The following is a 26,907-nucleotide window of genomic DNA, read 5'->3' as shown; positions in this document are numbered from 1 at the left end:
TCTCATGTGCTTATTGATACTTTTAATTTCTTTACCTGAAAATTGCCTATTCATGTCTCTTGCCCATTTATCAATTGGGGAATAGCTTGATTTTTTATACAATTGATTTAACTCCTTGTATATTTGAGTAATTAGACCCTTGTCAGAGTTTTTTGTTTTAAAGATTTTTTCCCAATTTGTTGTTTCCCTTCTGACCTTGGCTACATTGTTTTGGTTTGTACAAAAGCTTTTTAGTTTTATATAATCAAAATAATTTATTTTACATTTTGTAATTTTCTCTAACTCTTGTTTGGTTTTAAAATCTTTCCTTTCCCTGAGATCTGACAAGTATACTATTCTGTGTTCACTTAACTTATTTATAGTTTCCCTCTTTATATTCAAGTCATTCACCCATTCTGAATTTATCTTAGGGTAGGGTGTGAGATGTTGATCTAAACCTAATCTCTCCCATATTGTTTTCCAAATTTCCCAACAGTTTTTGTCAAATAGTGGATTTTTGTCCCAAAAATTGGGCTCTTTGGGTTTATCATATACTGTCTTGCTGATGCCACTTACCCCAAGTTGATCCCACTGATCCTCCCTTCTGTCTCTTAGCCAGTACCATACCATTTTGATGACTGCTGCTTTATAGTATAGTTTAATATCTGGTACTGCTAGGCCCCCTTCCTTCACATTTTTTTTCATTATTTCCCTTGATATTCTTGATCTTTTGAACTTTGTTATAGTTTTTCCTAATTCAGTGATAAAGTTTCTTGGTAGTTTGATAGGTATGGCGCTAAATAGGTAAATTAATTTGGGTAGAATGGTCATTTTTATTATGTTAGCTCATCCTACCCATGAGCAATCAATGTTTTTCCAATTGTTTAGATCTAGTTTTAATTGTTTGGAAAGTGTTTTGTAGTTGTTTTCGTATAATTCCTGTGTTTGTTTTGGTAGATAGATTCCTAAGTATTTTATGTTATCTAGGGTGATTTTAAATGGTGTTTCTCTTTCTACTTCTTGCTGCTCTAGTGTGTTGGTAATGTATAGAAATGCTGATGATTTATGTGCATTTATTTTGTATCCTGCAACTTTGCTAAAGTTGTTGATTATTTCTACAAGCTTCCTAGTTGATTCTCTAGGATTTTTTAAGTAGACCATCATATCATCTGCAAAGAGTGATACCTTAGTCTCCTCATTGCCTATTTTAATGCCCTCAATTTCTTTTTCTTCTCTAATTGCTACTGCTAGTGTTTCTAGTACAATGTTAAATAATAGAGGAGATAATGGGCATCCTCGTTTCACTCCTGATCTTATTGGAAAGGCTTCTAATTTATCCTCATTGCATATGATACTTGTTGATGGTTTTAGGTATATACCGTTTATTGTTTTTAGGAAAGATCCTTCTATTCCTATATTTTCCAGTGTTTTCAATAGGAATGGGTGCTGTATTTTGTCAAAGGCTTTTTCAGCATCTGTTGAGATAATCATGTGATTTTTTTGTTTGTTAGATTGTTGATATGGTCAATAATATGGATGGTTTTCCTAATGTTGAACCATCCTTGCATTCCTGGTATAAATCCCCCCTGATCATGGTGGATGACCTTCTTAATTACTTGCTGGAGTCTCTTTGCTAATATTCTATTTAAGATTTTTGCATGTATGTTCATTAAGGAGATTGGTCTATAGTTTTCTTTCTCTGTTTTTGGTCTACCTGGATTTGGAATCAGTACCATATTTGTGTCATAAAAGGAATTTGGTAGGACTCCTTCTTTGCTTATTATATCAAATAATTTGTGTAGCATTGGGAGTAGTTGTTCTTTGAATGTCTGGTAGAATTCACTTGTGAATCCATCCGGCCCTGGTGATTTTTTCTTAGGGAGTTCTTTGATGGCTTGTTCAATTTCTTTTTCTGATATGGGATTATTTAGGTATTCTATTTCTTCTGCTGTTAAATCTAGGCAATTTATATTTTTGTAAATATTCATCCATATCTCTTAGATTGCTTTATTTATTGCTATATAATCGGGCAAAATAGTTTTTAATGATTACCTTAATTTCCCCTTCATTAGAGGTAAGGTGTCCCTTTTCACCTTTGATACTGTCAATTTGGTTTTCTTCTTTCCTTTTTTTATTAGATTGACCAGTACTTTGTCTGTTTTATCTGCTTTTTCAAAATACCAGCTTCTAGTCTTATTTATTAATTCAATAGTTCTTTTACTTTCGATTTTATTAATTTCTCCCTTGATTTTTAGTATTTCTAATTTAGTTTTCATCTGGGGATTTTTAATTTGCTCGCTTTCTAATTTTTTAAGTTGCATGCCCAATTCATTAATCTCTGCCCTCCTTAATTTGTTAATATATGCACTCAAGGATATAAATTTCCCCCTGAGTACTGCCTTGGCTGCATCCCACAGAGTTTGGTAGGATGTCTCATTGTTGTCATTCTCTTCAATGAAATTGTTGATTGTTTCTATGATTTCTTCTTTGACTAGCTGGTTTAGGAGAATCATATTATTTAATTTCCAATTAGTTTTTGATTTGCCTGTCTGTCCAGGTGCCCTTACTAATTATTATTTTCATTGCATTATGATCTGAGAAAGTTACATTTATTATTTCTGCTCTTTTGCATTTGTTTGCAATGTTTCTATGCCCTATTACATGGTCAATCTTTGTGAATGTACCATGTGCAGCTGAAAAGAAGGTATTCCTTTTTGTCCCTATTTATTTTTCTCCACATATCTATTAAATCTAATTTTTCTAGGGCTTCATTCACCTCTCTTACCTCTTTCTTATTTATTTTTTGGTTTGATTTATCTAGATCTGAAAGAGGAATATTTAGATCTCTCACTAGTATAGTTTTACTATCTATTTCCTTCTTGAGCTCTACCAGTTTCTCCTTTAGAAATTTGGATGCTATGCCATTTGGTGCATACATATTGAGCAATGTTATTTCCTCATTGTCTATACTGCCTTTAATCAGGATGTAATGACCTTCCCTGTCTTTTTAAATCATATCTATTTTTACTTTGGCTTTATCAGAAATCATGATCGCCACTCCTGCCTTTTTTTTCTCATTTGAAGCCCAAAAGATTTTGCTGAAGCCCTTTTTTTTAAACTTGTGTATGTCCACCCGCCTCATATGTGTTTCTTGTAGACAACATATATATGTTAGGATTTTGGTTTCTAATCCACTCTGCTTTTTGCTTCTGTTTAATGGGTGAGTTCATCCCATTCACATTCAGAGTTATAATTATCAGTTGTGTATTTGCTGACATTTTGGTGTCCTCCCCTAATTTTATCCCTTGTTCTTATACTATTTCCTTTTAAACCAGTGGTTTGCTTTAAGGCAGTAACCCTTGTCCCCTCCCTTGATTTATTTCCCTTTTTACCCCCTTCCTTATTATTCCCCTCTTTTTATTTTTAAGGCCTAATGAATTCCCTCCCCCTTCTTCTCCCCTCCCTTTTTTGACCTCCCCACTCCCCTGCTCCCCTTGGTTTATCCCTTCTGACTTTCTCAGTAGGGTTAGATAGAGTTTTATATCCCAATGGATATAGCTATTCTTCCCTCTCAGGGTTGATTACACTGAGAGTAAGGTTTAACTATTACCTCTTAATGCTCTCTTCCTCTCCTTCTTATAATAGTATTCATCCCTTCCCCTTCCTATGTCCTCTTTGTGTATAATAGAATATCCTATTTTTCTTATTCCTTCAAGATTCTCTTGGTGTCCTCTACTATTCACCCCCCTCTTTCCCTCCCACCCATATCATCTTAGACCATTTAGTATTCCAACCTCTCCCTATGAATACTTCTTCTAATTATTATAATAGTGAATGCTATAATGGTGAACAGAGTTCACTACAGAGAATTATACATAACATTTCTCCACATAGGAGTACCAATAATTAGATCTTATTGAAGCCCTTAAAGGGGCAAATTTTAAAAATATGAGTTTTCTTACTTTCCCTTCTGTTTCTTATTTACCTTTTCATGTTTCTCTTTATTTTTGTGGTTGGATATCAAACTTTCCATTTAGTCCTGGTCTATTCTGTGCAAATGCTTGGAAATTTTCTATCTTGTTGAATGCCCAAACTTTCCCCTGGAAGAATATGGTCAGTTTTGATGGGTACGTGATCCTTGGTTGTAAACCCAGTTCTCTTGCCTTTCTGAATATCATATTCCAAGCCTTGCGGTCTTTTAATGTAGAGGCTGCCAGATTCTGTGTGATCCTGATTGGTGCTCCTTGAAATCTCAATTGTCTCTTTCTGGCTTCTTGTAAAATTTTTTTCTTTTACTTGGAAGCTCTTGAGTTTGGCTATTATATTCCTGGGCGTTGTCTTTTCAGTGTCTAGTGTAGAGAGTGATCTATGGATCCTTTCAATATCTATATTGCCCTCTTGTTGTAGAACATCAGGGCAATTTTGCTGAATAATTCCTTTTAGTATGGAGTCCAAATTTCTATTAATTTCTGTTTTTTTCAGGAAGACCAATGATTTTCAGATTGTCTCTTCTAGACCTGTTTTCTTGATCTGTCAGTTTTTCATTGAGATATTTCATGTTTCTTTCTATTTCATCAGTCTTTTGATTTGTTTTATTTGTTCTTGCTGTCTTGATAGATCATTGGCTTCTACTTGCCCAATTCTTGTCTTTAGAGACTGGTTTTCTGCTATGAGGTTTTGATTTTCCTTTTCAGTTTGGTCTGACCTGTTTTCCAGCTGTTTGATTTTGGTTTCCAATTTGCTAATTAATTCTTTTGATTTGCGGGCATCTTTTTCTAATTGCCTAATTCTAGCCTTTAGAGACTGGTTTTCGGCTACAATCTTTTGGTTTTTCCTTTTCAATCTGGTCATTTCTCGTCTTTTATTTATTTGCCTCACTTTCCAATTGTGAAATTCTGCCTTTTAAACTGTTATTTTCTTGCCAGATCTCTTCCATCTTTCTCATGATCTCTGATTTGAACTCTTCAAGACCTTGTGACCTGTTTTCATTGTTTTGGGAAGGTTTGGATTGTTTCTTCTCCTCTGCTGTTTCCTCTGTTGTCTGGATTTTTTCTGTGTAAAAGTTGTCAAGTGTTAAAGGTTTTTTCTTCTTCATCTTTCTCTTCTGGTTTTCCTGATGATTCTGGCTTGCCATTGTAAGCTGAGTTCCCTCTCAGCTTTATGCTAGCGCCCAGGATCTTTCTGCGCTCTTTAGACTCCTGAGATCTCAAGTCTAGTTGTTCTGGGACAAGCCTCCTGGTGGTCTCCTTGCTCGTTCTTCTGCCTGAAGCTCCTTTAACAGTCTCAGGGAGCTGCTTCCACAGTCAAGCACCTCTCTGCACTGGGTCCCCACTCAAGGTCCGCTCCTACACTTAGAATCAGCCCCTTTGTCTGCGCCTTAGTCCGCGCCTTAGCCTGCGCCTTAGTCCTCACCTTAGCCCGCGCCTATGTCAGCCCCTTCTGCTGCGCCTGGGCTCAGTGTCTGTGTTCAGTGTCCGTGAGTTCTTTAGCCTCTTGGGGGGTCTTAAGTCTTGCTGCTCTCAGGAACAAGCCCTGGTGAGCTGCCAATGACTTCATGGGTGCCCCCAAACTTGCTCTGACTTTGCTGGCTTTGGCATTGTAGGTGGTGTGGGGATGGTGGAGGAGGTTGCTCCACTCATGTTTTCGTGAGAGCTGTTTCACCCCTTTATAGCATGGAAATGCCCCGATTCCACGTACCTTCAATGCCGTGCCCTGTCGTGGGGTCCCTTCTTTCCTCTGCATTTGTTTTTATGTCTTCTTGAGGAGTCCTATATGCGTGGGTTAGGAGAGGTCAAGAAGTTGCTTTTTACTCTGTTGCCATCTTAACCCCTCCCCCCTATCCATAAATCTTACATGGAGTCACACAGTTAACAAGCATTTCCCTCCTGTGCTCCAGGCACTGTGCAAGTTTTGGGGATACAAAGAAAGCCCCAGAAAAGGACCCTGTTCTCAGGGGTCTCATAGACTAATGAAGGAGAGAACATGCAAACGACTACTACAAGCAAGACGCATAAGAAAATATGGGAGATAATCAGTATGGGGAAGGCATTGGCTCAGGGAAGCCAGGAAGAACAGAAGATGTAGATGAGAAGTGGGAGGATCCAGGCAGAAAGCTAATAAAGATGTCCAGACTTGGGAGGGTAGGGTGTTTTGTGTGAGGAGCTACAAAGATCCAGTGTCAATGGATCATACACTGTAAGGAGATAATTTTATATTTCATCTTAGATGTAATAGAGATCTGCTGGAGTTTATTGAGGAGTAGAAGTAGGGTTAGAGGGTAACACAGTCAGACCCTTACTTCAGGAAGGTCACTTTGAAAAGCAGGTAGAGGATGGAATGGAGAGGAGGAAACTTGAAGCAAGGAGATGAGTATCAGAGAAAAGGGTTTATTCGAGAAATATTATGATAGTAGGAATAATAGGCCTTGGCAAAAAATTGCAAATGAGGGGGTGAGAGAGAGGAGTCAAGAATACCTAGATTGAGTGACTGGGAGAATGGTACCCTCAAAACAAGGAAGAGAAGAGGGCTTTGGGGGAAAGATGAGCTCTGTTTTAGACAAGTTAGGTTCAAAAATACCCATGAGACATCCAGTTTGAGATATCCAATAGGCAATTGGAAATGTGAGACTTGGAGGTCAGATGAGACATTAGGGCTGGCAAAGTGGATTTGGGAATCATCAGAATGGAATTGATCATCGAATCCATGGGAGCTGATGTGATGGTCAGGTGAAGTATTTTAAAGCAAGAATTGGCAAACTATGGCCCATTTAGAGCCTGAGCTAAGGTGATTTATACACTTTTAAGTAAAGTCTTATAATTTTGCATTTTCCCTTATCCCTTATCTCTCTATTTCTATAGTATTTAAAAATGTAAAAGGTATTCTTAGTTGAAAGGCCTGCAGGAAGGAACAGCAGCTTGTAGACCATAGTTTGCCCATTCTTGGTTTAGAAGAAGTGAAGAACAAGTTTAAACTCAAAGGAAACTAACCCACGTTCCACTGGATGAAGATCCAGCAGAGGAGACTGAGAAGGAGTGGTTGGATAAGTAGGTGCAAAGTCAGGAGAGAATAGTGTAACAAAAACCTAAAAAGAAAAAATATCAAGAAGACAAAGACTGACAGTGTTACAGGCTACAGAGAAGCCAAGAAGGATGAAGATTGAGAAAAGACCATTGGATTTGGGGATTCAAAGATAATTTTTAACTTTAGAAAGAGCAGTTGCAATTTAATGAAGAAGTTGGCAATCAGGCTGCAGAAAAGTGAGGAGAGAGTCAGAGGAGAGGAGAGGTGGAGGCACCATTTTCAGATGGCCTTCTCAAGGAGTTAAACCATAAAAAGGCAGGGGAGGCATAGAATGATAGCCAGGAGGAGGGGGTGCATCAAGTGAGAATTTTTTATGGGTGAGTGTATTTGTAGGCAGTAGGAAAGCTACCAACAGACAGGGAGAGATTGAATATTAAAATGCAAGAGAGTGGGGGTGGTAGAGGGAGAATAACCTGCTGGAGAAGAGGAGATCCAAGAGACGTAAAAGTGGTAGAAAGTATCTAAGTAATGTGAGATAGGGAGGGGAGGAAATAGAGCTCTTAGATAATTGACTTAGTTTTTTCAGAATTTTTCAGAAATTTTTCAGAAATAGGAGGCAAGGTTCTTGGGGGAAAGGTGAGGGATCTGTTTCCAAACAGAAATCACCCACAGGCATCTCAAACTCACAATATTCAAACCTGAGTTAATTACCTTCTGCTCTCCATCAACCCTCCCTTCTTCCTTCCATCTTCATTTTTTTTGAGGATATCATCACCTTTCTAGGCAGCCAGATTCACGTGCTCAGAGTAATCCTTACCTGTCTACTATCCCTCACATCAGATTGTGTCAGTTCTGTCCCCTTTCACTTGTGCCTTTTCTCTTCTTTCCACTCATAGGAGCCCAAATGAACCAGAGGTCTGTGTCTGAGTCTCATTTCACTTTGTAACTACCGCTGCCACGCCACATGTACACAAGAGAAAAAAGTGCAAAAAGTCCCTCTATAGAGCGCCAGTGCTATATTTTGGGGGGTCCTGAGTGGCGCTTAATGGCGTCGGATTGAATGAGAACAGTCAGACTAAATGTTTAGCTCATATCTGCTCCAACTGCTATGGAGTTTTGAGTTTATTATGTACTGGTTTCAAACAAAGAACACAGAGAAAGAATCACAGCTGTGAAGTGTCACAAATCATAAAAAAACCCCATTAAAGTCTAAAAAGTAGAGAGATGGGTCCAGAGTCAAAGACCAAATTCCAACCACCAATTAGTAGGGGGTTAATTTTAGGAGCAGAAATATATTTCATAGAGATTTTTACTAATTGAGTCCTGTCCAGGACTGCACCTGGTCAGATAAAGTCTTGTCTAGCTTTGTCTGTGTCCAGCCTTGACTATATTTTTTAGAGTTCAGGCTTCTTAATTATCAAGCAGAAAAATGGTTAACTCAATAGCTGCTGGTCTGCTAAGGACTCAAAGCTTTCCATTAAAAATATGAAGAAAAGGTGGGGATCTGAAAATGAGTCAAAAGAGGAGCCTCAGAGGGCAGCTGGGTAGCTCAGTGGAGTGAGAGTCAGGCCTAGAGACAGGAGGTCCTAGGTTCAAACCCGGCCTCAGACACTTCCCAGCTGTGTGACCCTGGGCAAGTCACTTGACCCCCATTGCCCACCCTTACCACTCTTCCACCTATGAGACAATACACCGAAGTACAAGGGTTAAAAAAAAAAAAAAAAAAAAAAAGGAGTCTCAGATTTTTACCTTAGATAGCCCATTCTGTCTGCGTCCTGACATGCAGTGCAGAAAAAAATCATACACATAGTTTTATTTAACAATGATTTTGTAATGGGATCCAGATAAAATATCTATTACAGACTCTATTTCTCTAAATGACTTCCAATAGCCTCCTGGAGGGGTCAAGTTGTTTTTGGATTAACCAACCTGCTGGTACCAGAGCTTTTCAGGGCTCAGGTGACCAGGACCAAACACAAAGACTACCTCAGTCTGGATTGGTCAAGTAGGGAATCCAGATAACAGGTCATATCCAGACCCTATTTCTCCACTCATCCTTCCACATCCCTCAGAGAGGGAGAGGTTATTAGCAGCTACAGGGGAGTGTAAGAAATGCATCACGAGGGAGGCAGCACCCCAGCCAAAAAGTTCTGAGAGCCAGGAACAAGGAGGTCATTCCAGAATGAGAGCAACTGGGGCAAAAGCACAAAGGAGGAAGGCAGAGGGTGGAGCATCACAAATAACCACTACCACTGGAACACAGAGGACCAAATATGGATGGAAAGGTATTACTGAGGGCCTGACAGGCTGAGCTAAGGAGTTTATATTTTATCCTAGAGCTAATAGGGAACCCCTGAAGGTTTTTTATAAGAACCTGAACTTCAGGAAGACCTATCCCTTCAAAAGATTATGTTGGAAGATGTAAGAAGAATGAATTGGAGAGAGGGAAACCGATTAGGAGGTTATTGATGTTGCTCAAGTTAGAGGAGATGCAGGCCTGACATAAACTTGTGACTCCATAAACAGAGAGAAGTGGGCCAGAGCAAAAGACAGTGCAGAAATGGGATCGGGAAGATTTATCAGAACTTTGGATATGAGTGGTGAGGAAGAGCTGAGGATGACTTCCAAAAGGGAAGTTGGGGAGAAAAGAGGGTTGTGGAAAGGGGGGGAATAGGATGAATTCAGTGATGGACATTTTGAGTTGATATGCCTGTGGGTTATTCAATGGGAAATGTTACCTACCACTAGAGATTGAAAAAGACTAGAACTAATTGGGATGAACCTATGAAAGAGGCTGAGATCACACGGAGAGAATTTAGAGAAAAGATAGAGAGTCCAGACAGGGCCCAGGGCTGTGCCCACACACAGGGAGCAGCACAGGGATTATGGCCCAGCAAAGGAATTTGAGAAGGAATGTGGGATGTTTTTGTCCAGGGAACAGCAAGTAGATGAGTGTTTGGACAGGATGACACCTTATCCAGACTCAGGAGTTTGTGTATTATTCTAGATGCAGCAGGGAACCACCAAGGCTTCCTCTGCAGAGCTTTGGGGAGACTGGGTGTAAGAACACCATGTGGAAGGCTATTCAGTAGCTTAGGGAGAAACTGAGGACCAGAACTATCATGAGAATATTTGTATCCCACACACCCAGGGCATTTAATTACATGCTAATTGATTGGCGTGAGAGGGCAACAAGACAGATCCAAGAGAGAGTTTGGAATTACAGCCAGCAAGGCTTGAAAATTGTTTGAATGTGGGTATAAGGGAAAGGGAAGAATCAAATATGATGGGGCGATGTCATTTATTATGTTAGTAATATTTCAATAACGTGCGATTTCACAAACATAGATATTCCTTCTGCCTAACAAAAAGGATTACAACCTGTCCATAACTTAATTAGATGTGTTCAGGAGTTTCCGTGGCTCCCAAATTCATACTAAAGCTAATTTGGTGAGGAATCTCTTTCACTTAACTATTAGGGTGCTAGAATGACATATATACTTTTGTTAATACATTCTAAAATTGTATTACTTTTATTTTTTGTATACTGTGTATTATTGCTGATTCATAGATCTTTAAAGTACACTAAACACAGAGGCCTTTTCCATGTGAACTCTGTCGAGATTCATCTCCCTCATCATATTTTTTTTTGGGTTTTTTTGGTTTTTGGTTTTTTAACCTGAATTCAAGACCTTATGTCTATTTCTTTTTTATTTTTATCTCATGGTTCCAATCTGTTGTGATCTTTTGTGTCCTCAATTCTGCCATCCAACATACTATCTATCCCAATTTTGTTTCACTGCTTATATGATAAACAAAATATCTTCCTCTGAACTGTTGTTTAAGTATTTTAATCAAACAGGGCCAAGGTCAGAGCCTGAAGTGGACAGAGCCACTAGATATTTCCCTATTATATTAATCACCACTCCAGAATGTTCAACCAGTTTTAAATTCACCTAATTGTATCATCACTTATTCCCTACTTTTCTATCTGTTCTATGAACATTTTCCCAGAAGATAGTCTATTATTTCTGAATCTCAAATGAACTGTAGGTATGTTCTTGACATCTTGAACCCAACATGTTTGTAATGTATATAAAATTTGTTCATGCAGCATGAGAGAATAATATCCCTGGCCATTTAAAAATGTGCTACTAGACAAGACCTTGTGGACATAAGAATACCTTAATAGAGAGTCACCATTTCTTTAAATGATGGAGACTTATGCTCCTATGAAAATGCAGTTCAGGTTCAAGTGTGTTCAGGTTCACAAATAGATTCATTAGTGATACAAATATCATAGATAATGTCTGAATGTTAACAAGCCTAAAGATACTAGTAGAAACTGTAAAGACTTTCTAGAGATTAAAAAATCATTTAGGAAAAAGTTTCGAGGTTGGGTTCATTTATTGGTTTTGAATAAATAACATGTTCTCAAATTATACAACTTAACATTTTACCATTATGTCCAAAATTACCATTAAGCAAATGTCCAAAAGCAAGAGATGGCATGGTATTGTGGATGAGCATCATATCTGTTTTGTAATCCTTGGCAGGTGTCTTAGCTACTATGAGCCTCAGTTACCTTGTCTGTAAAGTAAGGATGATAATAACACTTATTTTACAGGGTTATTTTATCATGAAATCATCTCTGTAAAATATTTTGGAAACTATTTATATATAATGTGAACTATTTCTCCTAAGAAAGCAAATTTTAAGGCCACTTCTAGGCAGTTCCTATTCATTCCTTTGTCCCAATCATTTCTTTCTACAGTTATATCTTTGGCATTTTATAATAATATTTTCACATTGGGAACCATGAGACATCAAGAAAGAGGTCAATTAAATCCAGTGTCCTTCATTTTAGAAGACAGAAAAGCACATGAAAAACCTCTTTTGACTCTTCTACCCAGTTCAACTAATAAGTTGTCTCTCATTTGCCTTTTACTGCCAGACTTTGAAAAAGCTATTTCCATGTCTCCACTGAGCCCTTTCAAGTCTGGCTTCCACACTACTGATACTATTCACTTAGAGATTCCCAGGGACCATATTTCAGTCCTTCTTGTCCTCTTCACTTCTCTGTAGAATCGAGCACTGTTGATTGTTGTTCCCTTCTCTGCCATTTCCCTAATCATTGCTCCAAATGTGCATGGGGACAGTGCCTAGTTAGTCTGCTTCTGTGATAGCCTTTCTTCCTGCTGTTTCTACTTTGTTGGTTTCTTTACTCTGAGAGCCTCTTTTTTTTTTTTTTTTTTTTGATTGCTTCTCACTTCTGGTTTCTGGATGTCTTCATCTGAAAATAGACTTACTATACAATGCCCAGTAGAGAGAAAGAAAATCAGTCTTAAAAAAAGAAAAAGGACATGCCTGTTCAAGTACTATTTTAGAATCTAGTATATTTGAACATCAAATTATATATCATTTTTATTTATAATTAACCTATATATATATTTTAAAATTTTTATTTTGTTACCATTTTCACTTTTTTTTATAGCTTCAAGAATTTGAAGCTGCAATTAAGCAAAGAGATGGCATCATAACCCAACTTACTGCTAACCTACAACAAGCAAGAAGAGAAAAAGATGAGACTATGAGAGAATTTTTAGAGCTGACAGAACAAAGCCAAAAGTTGCAAATTCAGTTCCAACATGTAAGTCTTATTGCTGGTAAATTTTTATTATTTGATAATATTTTATTTTTTATAACCTTTGTGTCTTTCAAGATAAACACTATGTTCATTGTACACATAATGTAAAAATTGAAATGAATATATAATGATAACTTTAAAAATATTATGTGTTTTGTAAGATTTATTAGTAATCCCTAGAAAATGAAACCACTTGCCATGCTAGCTTAGGCTCTTCAAACAGCCTGCTGTTCCCAACTCCACCATGCCACCATAGGGAGGAAAGAGAAAGAGCCACGCCAGACCCCTCAATTTTATACTAATCTATGTCAGTATATAATGACAGGAAGCCAGTGGGCTTATGGGAAATGTAGTTCAAGGACCCCAAAATTTCCAATAACACAATAACATTTGTATATTTGGGGTTATTATATATGGGAAATTGCAGATGATAATTAATTAATTAGATTAACCAAATATTCTCCTTGCTGGTTTCCCTGGTATTGGTTCCTCTGCTCTCTCCTTTTGTTTTTCTTTTCTAGGATTACAGAAGATCAAAAGTTCAGTGATTTATGTTGCCATTGTTTGCTAATGGCCTCTTTGGCTGACACTGAATTTTATCCTCAAAATAGTAGGATGGCTAAATAATTCTTTAGGCAATAATAATAATAATAATGATTCCCTAGAACAAAAAAAAAGCTCTGAGCACATAAGACTAATGAATAGTCTTTCCTCTTCAAAAATCTCCCTAGGCATTCATTTGCAATTTGTATTTGAAGTGGTGTGTTGTGAATATGTATGGAGGAGAAGGAGGAGAAGTAGAAATTATAAAACATCTACATATAAAGATATACTAGTTAATTCTAATAAGCAGAGATAGTATTAATGACTACATGGAACCCTTTTCATGATGATGGTTTCCTTGATAATTGATGAAATTTTTTTTTAATTACACACCATAAGTTGGATGAAGAAGCATTTTACTCATCAGGGAAACAGGAGAGAATGAGAAGGGATAGAAAGGACTAATTAAGCAAACCAAACTCTTAAAGACAGGAAAGGAAACAAAGAGAAGGAAAATTATGAGAGAATAAATGCAGAGAAATACACAATTAGCAATTATAATAATAAATGTGAATTGAATGACTTCAACCATAAAATGGAAGAAGATAGCAGGATGAATTAGGAATGAGAGCCCAGCAAAAGTTGTTTTCAAGAAACACTTCAAAAAGAAAGATGCATAGAGGGTTAAAATAAGGGATTATGCTTCATCTATCTGAAGTAAAAGAGACAGTGGTAGCAATCATGATCTCAGACAAAGCAACAACAAATAGACTTAATGAGTGAGATATGAAACTATATTTGGTGAAAGATACCATAGGCATTGATTAAATGCCAATACTAAACAGATATATATATATATATATAGCATAATATCTGAATTATAAATGGAAAAGTGAAATGAATTAATAGTGAGAAAAATACAGTAAAACTATAAAGGTTGGAGTGTTCAATTTATTCCCTTTAAGACCTAAATAAATCTAACCAAAATGAAATGAAAGAACTGAATAGAATTTTGGAAATGGTAGCTAAATATAGACTTCTAAGGAATGTTGAATGGAAATAGAATAGAATTAGCTTCTTTTTCAGCTGTTCATGGCACCCTCACAAAAAATTGACCATTTATTAGGGCATAAAAATCTCACAAAGAAATGCATATAAACAGAAATGTTAACTATCTTTATGGTCCCCAGTTATATTTAATAAAAAAGGCCTTTGAAACAGAGACTAAAAATCAGAAATAGAAAAATATCAGCAATTTCATTAATAGTAAGAACAATAATAAAACAATACACAGGGATTTTGGAATATAGCCAAAATAGTTCTTAGAGGGAAATTCATATATCTAAATACCTTATCAATTAAAGAGAGAAAAAAAACTAATAAAAATCCTGAAAATCAAAGAAGAGATTGACAAAATTAAAAACAAAAAAAAATCATTGAATTACTAAGTAAAACTAGGAGCTGCCATTTTAAAAAATAAAGCAGATAAACCATTAGGAAGAAGAAATACATTATAGGAACTAATTTCCTTAATTATATGCCAATAAATCTGGCAATATAGATGAAATTAAAAGATATTTTCAAAAATATAAAACACCCAAGTTAATATTATAAAAAATGAAAGATAATTCAATTTTAGGAAAAAAATTGAAGATGCCATAAATGATTTTCAAAGAAAAGGTTTATAAGCAGATTCTATCAAATTCTTTTTTTAAAAAAATTTTTGATGAGCTTATTTCAAATTTTACTATATTCTTTTAACATATGAACACAATAGCAAAATACAGTATTATTTGCCATACATCTCTTAATATTGGTATTCCACACAGAGAATTGGATCACAAAAACAAATTCTTTATATTGTTATTAGTAATATTATTTTGCTCTCTACCAGGAAAAGAAAAGCAACTGTCCATCAAATTCTTAAAGAATAATTAATTCCATTAATGTGTAAACTGAAAAAATAGGAAAGGAAGATGTTCTAACATTCCTTATACGTTATAAATATGGTCTTGATACATACATTAAAGAGAGGCAGAACTTAGAAATAAAACTAAACCAGTATCTCTAATGAATATTGATGTAAAAAATATAAGTAAACTATTAGCAAAGAGAGTACAACATATCACAAAGATTATAAAGTCTGGCAAAGCTGGATTTATTCCAGGAATGTAGGGCTGATTCAGTGTTAGGAAAGCTACAAACATAATTGATCACATTAATAACAAAAATCATCTACTATATCAGTAGGTGTAAGAAATCCTTTTGACATGATACAACACCCAGTTATGTTAACTAGAAAACTTAGGAAGAGTCTTTCATCTGTAACAGTCAGCATTATCTGTAATGGAACTAGAGACCGTCTTTCTAGTTTAAGCTTAGGGGTAAAGCAGGGATGTCCATTTTCACTGTTTCTGTTCAACAGGATGCTAGATATGCTAGCTAGAGCAATAAGAGAAGAAACATGATCATTTTTGCAGATAATATTATTCTTTACTTAAGTAACCCTATAGAGTCGATGAAAAAATAATTGAAACAAATTTAATAATTTCAGGAGATTTTTAGAATATTTTAAAAACCCACATAAAATATCTGCATTTTTGTGTATGGTTCCTACAAAATTCAACGTAAAGAAATAGAGAAATTACATTTAAAATAAATACAGACAGCATTGAATACCTTTTGAGACAAAAACAAGAACTATATGAACATAACTTCATTACAAAACACCTTTAGACATTAGAAGAATATTAATTGGCCTTGAGTAAGCTGAGCCAAAACAGTAACAGTGACAATACTACCTAAATTAATTTATTCAGTACCATGCCAACCAAACCGTCAAAGGATTACTTTATAAAACTAGAAAATGATATTAATAAAAGTCAAGATGATCAAAAGACCAAGAATATCAAGGGAATTAATTTTTAAAAGTGAGAAGAAAGTGGACCTAATAGTACTAGGTCTTACACTATATCAGAAAGAGGAGTCATCAAAACAATTTAGTACAGGATAAGAAATAGGTTGATTACTGGACACACTATACAGAGGCAAATTAACATAATAGTTTAGTGTTTGATAAACCAAAAGATCCCAGATAATGGGGTAAGAACTCATCAACAAAAATTTGGGAAAACTGGAAAGCAGTCTGGAAGAAACTAGCAAAAATATATGTGCTCGGGGGCAACTGGGTAGCTCAGTGGAGTGAGAGTCAGGCCTAGAGACAGGAGGTCCTAGGTTCAAACCCAGCCTCAGCCACTTCCCAGCTGTGTGACCCTGGGCAAGTCACTTGACCCCCATTGCCCACCCTTACCAATCTTCCACCTATGAGACAATACACCGAAGTACAAGGGTTAAAAAAAAAAAAAAAAGAACAATATAAAGAGTCCTATTTCTGATACATTATTCACATGCCTCTGGGATTTAAGATAATAAAATTAAAAAAAATATATATATGTGCTTTATTGTCTAGTATTGAAATCTCATTTTAAGACTATAGCTCACATACTCTTATTACAAGAACTCTTATAACTTACATAGTTAATTAACTAGGAAGTTATGGGGCTACCGAGAGTTTGGACATAGTTCAGACTTCTTTAAGGGGATCAAGGCAGATCTACCTTTCACCAAATATTGGTCCAGGTTGAATATTTTCATAGCTGATTTCCAGTTTCTGCCCCATGATGGTAATGTAACTTGTGTAAGGGCATTTCTTTTCCTGTTAAACAATTAATACCTTATTAAATGATTCTCATCCTGGTCAAGATGGGATTTTTTTTAGAAGTATATTCTGTGTATGTGTGTATGGTGTTATGATTAAAAATTATAAAGACTGATATAAATATAGAAATTAGTATTTTAATTAAAGCCATGCTGAATAGGGATAAAGTCATTAGACCATGCGCCAGTAAGAATTCAAAACTGCCGCCTCCATTTTGTTACCTCTCATCTCTCCCCGAGCCTGCTAGCCAAGAGGATTTACTTTCGGATTTCCTCTCATTTAAACTGTCCTCTGCGTGGTGATGCAGGCATTCCCATGCCCAAAGAACCAGAACTGGAAACCCGTTGGATCACGGGAAATGTAGTTTGTTAGTTCCCACGTGTCCATAGGAAAAAAAATATATATATATATATATATATGTATATATATACTTTTAAATGTCATTTCCCAAATTCCAATTTTACAATGGGGATGTATTGATCATAGTAACAAGAAAAAAAGTATTTTCCTTTTCTTCACTTTTTTGTGCAAATGTAGTTACTAACATTTTCTTAATGCCATGATTTTTGCCCTTTGCATATTTTTATATTTTAGTTACAGGCTAGTGAAACTCTGAGAAATAGCAGCCATAGTAACACAGCTGCAGATTTACTTCAAGCCAAACAACAGATTCTCACTCATCAGCAGCAGCTAGAAGAACAAGACCATCTATTAGAAGATTATCAAAAGAAGAAAGAAGAATTCAAAATGCAAATTAATTTATTGCAAGAGAAAATTAGAACTTATGAGATGGTAAGCTCTTTTTAATGATAGTCTACCAAAAGATTTGTAGCTTACAATTAACTTTATGTTAATCTTTATCTCCCTTTGAATTAATTTTAAAAGCATTAGAAATAAACATTCATTTCATCATTATTATGCAAATGACTCACAAAGCTTTATAATGAAGAAAAGTTCTCATAGATAAAATAATGATGTATTTTGCAACTTTTTACAGCCCATTATTATAATGCAAGTTTTGGGTTCTAATGCATAAGTTAATTCCTTTGTGGTAATAAGGTCCTTCTGCTAGGTTTCATGATTAAGACCTCTGGAAAAGATCTAACATAATAAACCCATGCTATAATTCAGTATTTTAAGCAAATTACATTAAGAGCGAAACTATACATTAATAATATTTCTGTATAGATTCTGATTTCTGATCCTGTTATTATGATATATCTCTTATTTTTTCAGAGATCTCTTATTTTTTCGAGGCATATTATAAAATTCTGGGAAAATGCTCAAAGAAAAATTTTTATTCCTTTTTATTTAAAGATCAACTAAAACATCATTTATTTGTTCAATAAACATTTATTAAGGACCTACTTTATGTCAGACACTGTGATAGGCGCTAGAACTGTAGAGACAAAAATGAAACAGCCTATTCCCTTTCATTAAGGAGAACATATTCTGTTTGGGGGAGAAACAGAAACACTGCTAAATACAAAATATATCCAAAATAAATAAAACATAATTTCAAGAGGTAGGGGAAGGTCATCAGGATAGATCTTACATAGGAGATCCCATGTGAACATTGGAGAAGAAGTGAAAGAAGGTCAGCTTTCTAAGAGGCAGAAGCTAGAAGCTGGCATGGAGGTCAGCCTATGTGAGATGGAGACAAAAGGCAGAATGTCATTAAAGAAGAATCAGCAAGCAGGTCTTTTGTCGGGGATGAAGGGGTGTCCAGTACATCTGGATGGTCCAGGAGTGAGGGCTTAGGTCTAGAGACAGTAGAGCAGTAACATGGTCAGAATTGCATTTTAGCAAAATGATTAGAGGAGTGTGGAAGTTAGAAAGCTACTGAAAGAAGAGGGAGAAATGGCAGGTGGAGAGAAGGGGACAAATCCAAGTGATTCTAGGCACCTGCAGTCAGCAGGACTTGGACCTAACTCGATATGGGCAGTGAGGATGAATGAGGAGGGGTCAAAGACTGAGACAAAGCTTGTAAGGCTAGATAACTGGAAGAGAGTTTTTGAAATTAAGCAAAAATTATAATTTAAAAGCCCAGAAATTCTGGAAATCATTAACATATAAATGCCAGAGAAACAAACAATGATCAGGACAAGTCTTGTTATTTAAATAATTAGGAAAAACATATCGAGATGAAATTGTCATTTTGGAATTATCATATAGACATTTTACTCTGTAAATTTTGAAATTTGAAATTTTGAAAAATATGCCTCTAAGGATAGGTATAAAGCTAAATGATGCCACAGTCCTTGTATTCAAGCATCTAAGACCCTAGAAATAACTAAAAACTGTAATAGTAACCTAAGAAGAAGGTGATTCATGCCAGATGAAAAATGAAAAATTATGCTATCGGAGGAGCAGCGAGAGAAGCCTCCGTGGAGGAAGATTTAGTTTGGCCTCACCCTGAAAGAACCAGAAGCATTCCAGTAGGCAGCTATAGAGAGGAATTCCATTACTTGTGTACTCTGTGCCAGGTACAGGGGGAGGATACAGCCAGAACAAAGAGAAGAGAGAACTAGATGGAGCTCCGTTTTCCTGGAGCCCAGCTTGTTGTGTCAGGAAAGACTAAGAGAGGCCAAGCCTAGAATGTGAGCTTTCTTTGGTAGACGGTGGAGAGCCATTGAAAATGTTTAAGCAGCACAGAAGGAGAAGGAATGGAAACAGGCATCAAGTACCTACCATGCTCATTTGTTAAGCAAGTTTTTACAGAGATTTTACTGGCAACAGTATGTAAAATGAACTGGAAGGGGCTCTTCAAGTCAGGAGACCATTTAGTTATTTTTTGAAATTAATTTGTTCGATACACATTTATGAAGTGCCTACCTCGTGCCACAGAAATAAAGAGGAATATTCCTTGCTCTCAAAGAGCTTACATTCTGTCATCTAGGCAAGTCAAGTCAATAAGCATTTAATTTATTAAGCATTTACTACAAGCTGGACATCTATAGATCCAAAAATAAGACAAAAACAGCCCCTGCACTCAAGTAGATCACAGTTTGATAAGTTTTAAATTGACTTGGCATGGTATTGTCTTTTAAAAATAGAGAAATTTTGGGGGCAGCTAGATGGCTCAGTGGATTGATAGTCAACCTAGAGACGGGAGGTCCTGGGTTCAAATCTGGCCTCAGACACTTCCTAGCTGTGTGACCCTGAGCAAGTCACTTGACCCCCATTGCCTAGCCCATACTGCTCTTCTCCCTTGGGACCAATACACAGTGATTCTAAGAAGGAAGGTAAGGGTTTTAAAAAAAAAGAAAGAAATTTTGAGGAGTTACAGCATTGGGATGAGAAGATGACAAATTATTTTCTTGTGCCATATTTCCTATTAAAATTGGGACTTTTGAGAAAAAAGCTGTAGAGCATTTTCGGTGCATGAATAGGATAGAAACTGGACCTGTGAATTTCATTAACATAGGAAATGCCCCAGTGAAGAAATATGCTATATATTAAATCAGATTATCATCATCTCTGCAACTTATGGCCCCGGATAGTGGTATATCTAGGTTTAAGAATATTTCTGAAATAAATTTATTAACTTCTATAGAGTCCTATACTGAATAAAACTAATTTCTGGACTTGTTCTCTTGTTACAATTTTAGTAGAAGGAGACTTCTCTGCATTCTGTAAGATATGAGGATATTTTGTTTGAGTACCAGTGTAGTACTTAGGATGCTGCTACTTTTAAATAATTGTTAATAGACACACTAACATTCCAGTATTTATAGAATCTCTGCTTAAGTTATGATTGAAGCCAATTATTAGTTGCAAATGACCCTAAATTTGAATCAGTTTGAGTTATCTTGTCTTTCACTGTCCCCCTGCCTTAGTGTGCTTCCTGAAACTGTCATTGCTCCTTAGAAAAGAGTTTTAAACTAGAAGGCTGAAAGAAAGAAAAGACAGGACTTGACATCCCAACTTCAGTACCTTACTTTCCTTTGTGAAAGTTGGTCAGAAAGTAAAAATGAGGGTTTACTTTTCAGTCACAGTGCTGTACTATTTCAGTATCAAAAATGGATTTAGCAAAACCTTTCAAAATAAAAAATAAGAGGTACTAAAAATGGGTTTTTAGTTAATTAGCTTGATTATCCTTTACTTATATTTTAAAACTATTAGGTCAGCTACTTAACTATCAAATGAGATGATATTTGTAAAGCATTTAGCACAGTGGTTGGCACATAATGGATGCTATTGAAATTTTTATTCCCTTTCCTTTTAATTACAGTGTAGTGATTGTATCAAATTTTCAACTATTCCCAATTAGCTGGTATTGATTTAATGATTTTATTATATGAAATTTGTAAATGCCGAAGTTATACATCAGTTAACAGCGTGAACATTTTTCATTTTAAAAATAGATAAATAGTAGTGTAACTCAAGTGGTTTTAGTCCTTAAGTCATAGTAGCATCAGTTGTCTTGTTGGGCACAGTTCTTCCCTTTATCCATGACTCTACAACGGAGTCCTGAGCTGAAGTCAGGAAAAAGTTTTATCCCTTTCTCCAAATTTCTATTTAAACCAAAATTCTGAGGTTGAATTGCTAAGGTAGGTAGGATATTTTTTTTGTCCTAGACTAGACTTGTAGTTTTGTTAAGTTAAGTAGCTTCTGGTTCAGACATACTGCCAAGTGCTCTATGAATATATTTTTTCTCCATCCTTTTCCCATGAATCACTTCTACATCACTTCTAACACCCAAGCCAGTAGTAGATTTGAGGTAACTCAGGGCCTTTTTATCCTTAGCAATCCTTAGTAGTCATGCAGAATACTGTCCTTCTATATGGTTATGCTTGTTGATCTCCTTCCTAACTGGATATCCAGTGCATGCAGAGTGTTTGTTTATCTTTTAAGAAATTTCAAAATAAAAGTTTATCAATTTGGACCTGTTAGATACAAATTTAAAAGCAATTATTAAACAGTTATTAAAATTATTATTAAATATTATTAAAAGCAATCAGTGTAATAGAAAATTAAAGGAGAATGCTTTAATATCAAACCTAAGTGACTTACTTGTGACACTATTAAGTTGCCATCAACTAAAGACTCTCTTACTTTCAGAGGGAACAAAATAAAAAAGAAGACTCAAGTAAAAAGGAACTACAGGAAAAGGAATCAATCATTGAAGAGTTAAAAACAAAAATATTAGAAGAAGAAAGAAACTCACTTGAACTGAAGGAAAAAATATCAGCTACTGATAAATTACTAGAAGAATTCAAAGAACAGATTATAGAAAAGAATCAAGAAATAAATAGTATTAGACTAGAACTAACTAATTCTAAACAGAAAGAAAGACAGTGTTCTGATGAAATAAAACAATTAATGGGAACTGTTGAAGAACTTCAAAAGAAAAATCATAAAGACAGCCAATTTGAAAGTGATATGATACAGAGAATGGAACAAGAAACTCAAAGGAAATTGGAACAACTCCGGGCAGAGCTAGATGAAATGTATGGTCAGCAGATTGTGCAGATGAAACAAGAGTTAATAAAGCAGCATGTGTTACAAATAGATGAACTTAATGCACGACATAAAGGAGAACTGGAAAATACTTTAAAATCATGTCCAAATATTACCGTAAATGAAGATCAAATACAGTTATTGAATATGGCAATTAATGAATTGAATTCAAAACTTCAAGATGCTAATTCTCAAAGGGAAAAAATAAAAGAACAATTAGAAGTAATTTCAGGAGAAAAGTCTACTCTACAAAGACAACTTGAAGACCTTTTTGAAGAATTAAGCTTTTCAAGGGACCAAATTCAAAGAGCTAGACAGACAATAGTTGAGCAGGAAGGTAAACTTAATGAAGCACATAGATTGCTTAGCGGTGTGGAAGATCTGAAAGCTCAGATTGTTTCTGCATCTGAATTCAGGAAGGAGTTAGAATTAAAACACGAGGCTGAAGTTACCAACTACAAGATAAAGCTTGAAATGCTAGAGAAAGAAAAGAATGCTGTGTTGGACAGAATGGCTGAGTCTCAAGAAGCTGAGTTAGAAAGACTGAGAACTCAGCTGCTATTCAGTCATGAAGAGGAGCTCTCTAAACTCCAGAAAGACTTAGAAATTGAACATCAAATAAATATAGAAAAACTTAAAGATAAATTAGGTATTCACTATAAACAGCAGATAGAGGAATTACACAGTGAAATGAGTCAAAAAATAGAAACCATGCAATTTGAAAAGGACAATTTAATAACTAAGCAGAATCAATTACTTTTAGAAATTTCAAAGCTGAAAGATTTACAGCAATCTCTTGTAAATTCACAATCAGAAGAGATGACCCTTCAAATCAGTGAACTTCAGAAAGAGATTGAAGTACTCAGACAGGAAGAAAAGGAAAAAGGCACACTTGAACAAGAAGTACAGGAGTTACAACTTAAAACTGAATTTTTGGAGAAACAAATAAAAGAGAAAGAAGATAATCTTCAAGAAAAATTTACACAACTTGAAGCTGAGAACAACATTCTTAAAAATGAAAAGAAAGCTCTTGAAGACATGTTGAAAATATATGTGCCTATTAGCAAAGAAGAAAGCTTGATTATCATAGATTCAGCAAAGTCCAAGTCTGAAGACTATGACTGGCAAAAAAAAATGGACATACTCCTTGAGGAAAATGAGAAACTCACAAAGCAATGCAATCAGCTAAATGAAGAGATTGAGAAGCAAAGGAACACATACTCGTTTGCTGAAAAGAATTTTGAGGTTAACTATCAGGAGTTACGGGAAGAATATGCTTGTCTTTTAAAGGTCAAAGCTGATCTAGAGGACAGCAAAAGCAAACAGGAAGCAGAATACCAAATGCAGCTACAGGCTCTTAGCGATGAACTTTGTAATTTACAGAGAATTAAGCCAATTTTAGAGAAGACTAAAAGTTTAGATTCTGAAAGCTGTAAAGATGACAAACCTTTCACAACAGAAATTTCTGAAGTTGGCGAAGTTGTTGAGAAAGATACTACAGAACTTATGGAAAAGCTTGAGGTGACCCAGCGAGAGAAATTAGAACTGTCAGAAAGACTATCAGATCTTTCTGAACAACTAAAGCAGAAGCATGGCGAAATTGATCACTTAAGCGAGGAAGTTAAGTCTTTAAAGCAAGAGAAAGAACAAGTTTTAAAAAAGTGCAAAGAGCTAGAAATCATAGTTGGCCACAGTCGAGCAGAACATATGGATGAGTTAAAACTTAAGCTGTGCAATTTTAAAGATGGCATTCAGACAGAGGAAAGTAAATATTCTGACAGTCTTGTGTTTAAAAAAAATAAAGACTTTAGTGAAGGGGCAAAAATCATAGAGGAAAGTAAAATTTCATCTGAAGATGCAACTATTAAAAGAGAATGTAAACAAGGATTGGTAAAACCAGAAAAATATTCACTTTTGTATCACTTGGACTCCGTGACTGACCAGTTGGCTAACGAGTCCACATCATCATCTTTGGCTATTGCACAGAGTGAAAATTACCAACTTCAGCAAGAACTCCGTATTCTGAAATCTGAACAGGTATGTTTACTGACTGATATATGATTAAGGATACAGGGGGAATAAACTTCTTACTTAGAAAAGATTTTTGTCCTTTACAAAAATATGAACTAATATTCTAAAAGGAATAATGAAATTAACCTTATCCAAGTTATTCTTATTAGGGTATGTAACTTATTTTTCAGGCAGATTTATATAGATATTTTTGAAGTTATCCTGATTTCCCCCGAAAGTTCTATTAGCTCTGAAAAAAGTAAAAATTCTAACGGTAATGAAAACAATTTATATGTTCAGATAAAACCAAAGGAAATATTAGACAGTATATATTTTACCAGCTTTAATAGTGAGAACAGTAACATAATTATGAAATTATTATGGAATGATACAGGAGTTAGAAGTATGAGAAAATTAAATAATCAAGAAACTGATATCTGTCAACTATTTAAATCTGTTGAATATTTAATTATTTTAAAGATATTGGTGCCTGATGGTTTTCTCCTAAAATGCCCCTTATCACCTAAATTTCTAGAGTGAAAACTTCTTAGGAGAAAATACCTATATTTGAAGACTAACTGCTTAAGTGTTCAGTTTTCTGATTATTGTAGGAGTATTTCTATTTTCAGTTTTTCAATTGCTATTCTGTTCCCTTCTCCTTAACATGACTTAAGGAAATTAAAGGTGCTCATTTATACAGAATACATCATAGTAGGTTATTACACTTTCCCTTCGTCAGTCTTCTTTTGACTTATGTAGCTTTCTAAGAGCTGAGGTCAAGGCCAAACAATCTAGTGGACTCTTGAAGTTCAGATCAGTTTCTTGTTCGTGGTCCTCAGTGCACTGGAAATTGACTTTTCTATTTTAATGTATTGGGCCAGTGGATTTTTTGTTCTTGTTTTCACTCTCCTAGTCCCAAACCTGCTATTAGCAACATGACTGTAAGCAAGACACTTCACCCTTCCAGCCTCAGCCCCCTCATCTGCAAAATAAAGGAGGTTAGACTTTATGACCTTTGTGGTTACCTTCCCAATCCAGATTTCTGTGAGCTAATAGTGTATTCTTATCCATTAGTATAGATTGATCAAGAGTTACTAAATCCACATTGACTATCTCTAAAAAGCTCCAAATCATATGGTCTTAGAAATTCAGAATTCCTATTTCTGTTGTGTAGCTTTCCAACGTGGTACTCTGGTTTTAGTCCAAGTTTTCCACATTCAATGTATGCTTAAAATTCTATATCTTTGTTCAGTATTTTCATTGTATATTATCCTCTTTTTTTTTACCTCTAGTTTTATATATATTTATACATGTGTATATATCTTGACATTTCATCCTATACAGTTTGTCACTATTCCCAGTAAGTATACTTCTTATAACTGTCCTGATGATAATAACAATTTTTAAGAGTTACTAATATCATCTTTTCTTATAGAAATACAAATCATTTGAACTTATTGGGACCCTTAAAAAAAGTTTTGATTTTTTTTTTTTGTTTTTTTTCCACCCTCTCTTAATTACCTTTTGGTGATTTTCTTGAGTTCTGTGTTTGGACATCAAATTTTCTGCTTAAGTCCAGTCTTTTCTTTATGAATGCTGGAAGTCTTCTATTTTATTAAATGACCATACTTTCCCCTGCAATAATATAGTCAGTTTTTCTGGGTAATTGATTCTTGGTTGTGGGCCTAGTTCCCTTGCTTTCCGGAATATCATATTCCATGCCTTCCAGTCCTTCAGTCTAGATGCAGCCAGATTCCATGTTATCCTAACTGTGGTTCCATAGTATCTGAATGACTTCTTAGCAGCTTGTAATATTTTTTCCTTGGTCTGATAGTTCTTGAATTTGACTGTAACATTCCTGGGCTTTGTCAGTTGGGGATTAAATGTAGGAGTTGATCTGTGGATTCTTTCATTCTCCACTTTTTCCTCTTGCTCGTGAATGTCAGGGCAGTTTTCTTGGATAATTTTCTGTAGGATGATGTCTAGGCTTTTCCTTTTGTCATGATCTTCTGGTAGTCCAATAATTCTTAAATTGTCTCTTCTTGATCTATTTTCCAGATCTGAGATTTTGTCAATGAGGTGTGTTTCATATTTTCCTCAATTTTTTTCATTCTTTTGATTTTGTTTTATAGATTCTTGCTGCCTTGTGAAGTCATTTGCTTCTAGTTGTTGTATTCTAATTTTTAAAGACTGAATTTCTTCCCTGGCTTTTTGATCATCCTTCTCCTTCTGGTCTGATTTTCTTTGTGGGTCATCTTTCACTTTCATTGCCTTGTTTTCAAGCTGGTCAATTTGGGATTTCAAGACACTATTTTCTTGTTTAAGTTCATGTATTTTCTTTTCCCAATTATCTTCAGCCTCTCTTGATTGTTTTTTGAGTTCTTGAGTTAATTGAATTTTGAGTTCTTCCAAAGCCTGTGTCCATTTCACTAGAGTTTCTGTGTTTTTTCTTGGTGTTCCTCGGTCCTCCTCTGATCCATTTGCTTTTTGTTCATTTCCTGGATAGAAGCTGTTGATTGTAATTTCT

General features: G+C 35.4%; 1 protein-coding gene across 1 annotated transcript in view; it reads left to right on the top strand.

Annotated features, from left to right (window-relative positions):
- AKAP9 (A-kinase anchoring protein 9) overlaps nt 1-26,907 on the top strand; it is a 189,301-nt gene that overhangs the window by 59,810 nt on the left and 102,584 nt on the right. Inside the window, exons 6-8 of the mRNA XM_044678911.1 lie at nt 12,494-12,649; nt 17,502-17,699; nt 21,972-24,407. Coding sequence (XP_044534846.1) covers nt 12,494-12,649; nt 17,502-17,699; nt 21,972-24,407 — 2,790 coding nt within the window. The remainder of the gene's footprint in view (nt 1-12,493; nt 12,650-17,501; nt 17,700-21,971; nt 24,408-26,907) is intronic.

Source organism: Gracilinanus agilis, chromosome 5 (assembly GCF_016433145.1).
Source record: "Gracilinanus agilis isolate LMUSP501 chromosome 5, AgileGrace, whole genome shotgun sequence".
NCBI lineage: Eukaryota > Metazoa > Chordata > Mammalia > Didelphimorphia > Didelphidae > Gracilinanus > Gracilinanus agilis.
The sequence above is the reverse complement of the archived record's forward strand: the minus strand, read 5'-3'. Positions and strand labels throughout refer to the sequence as shown.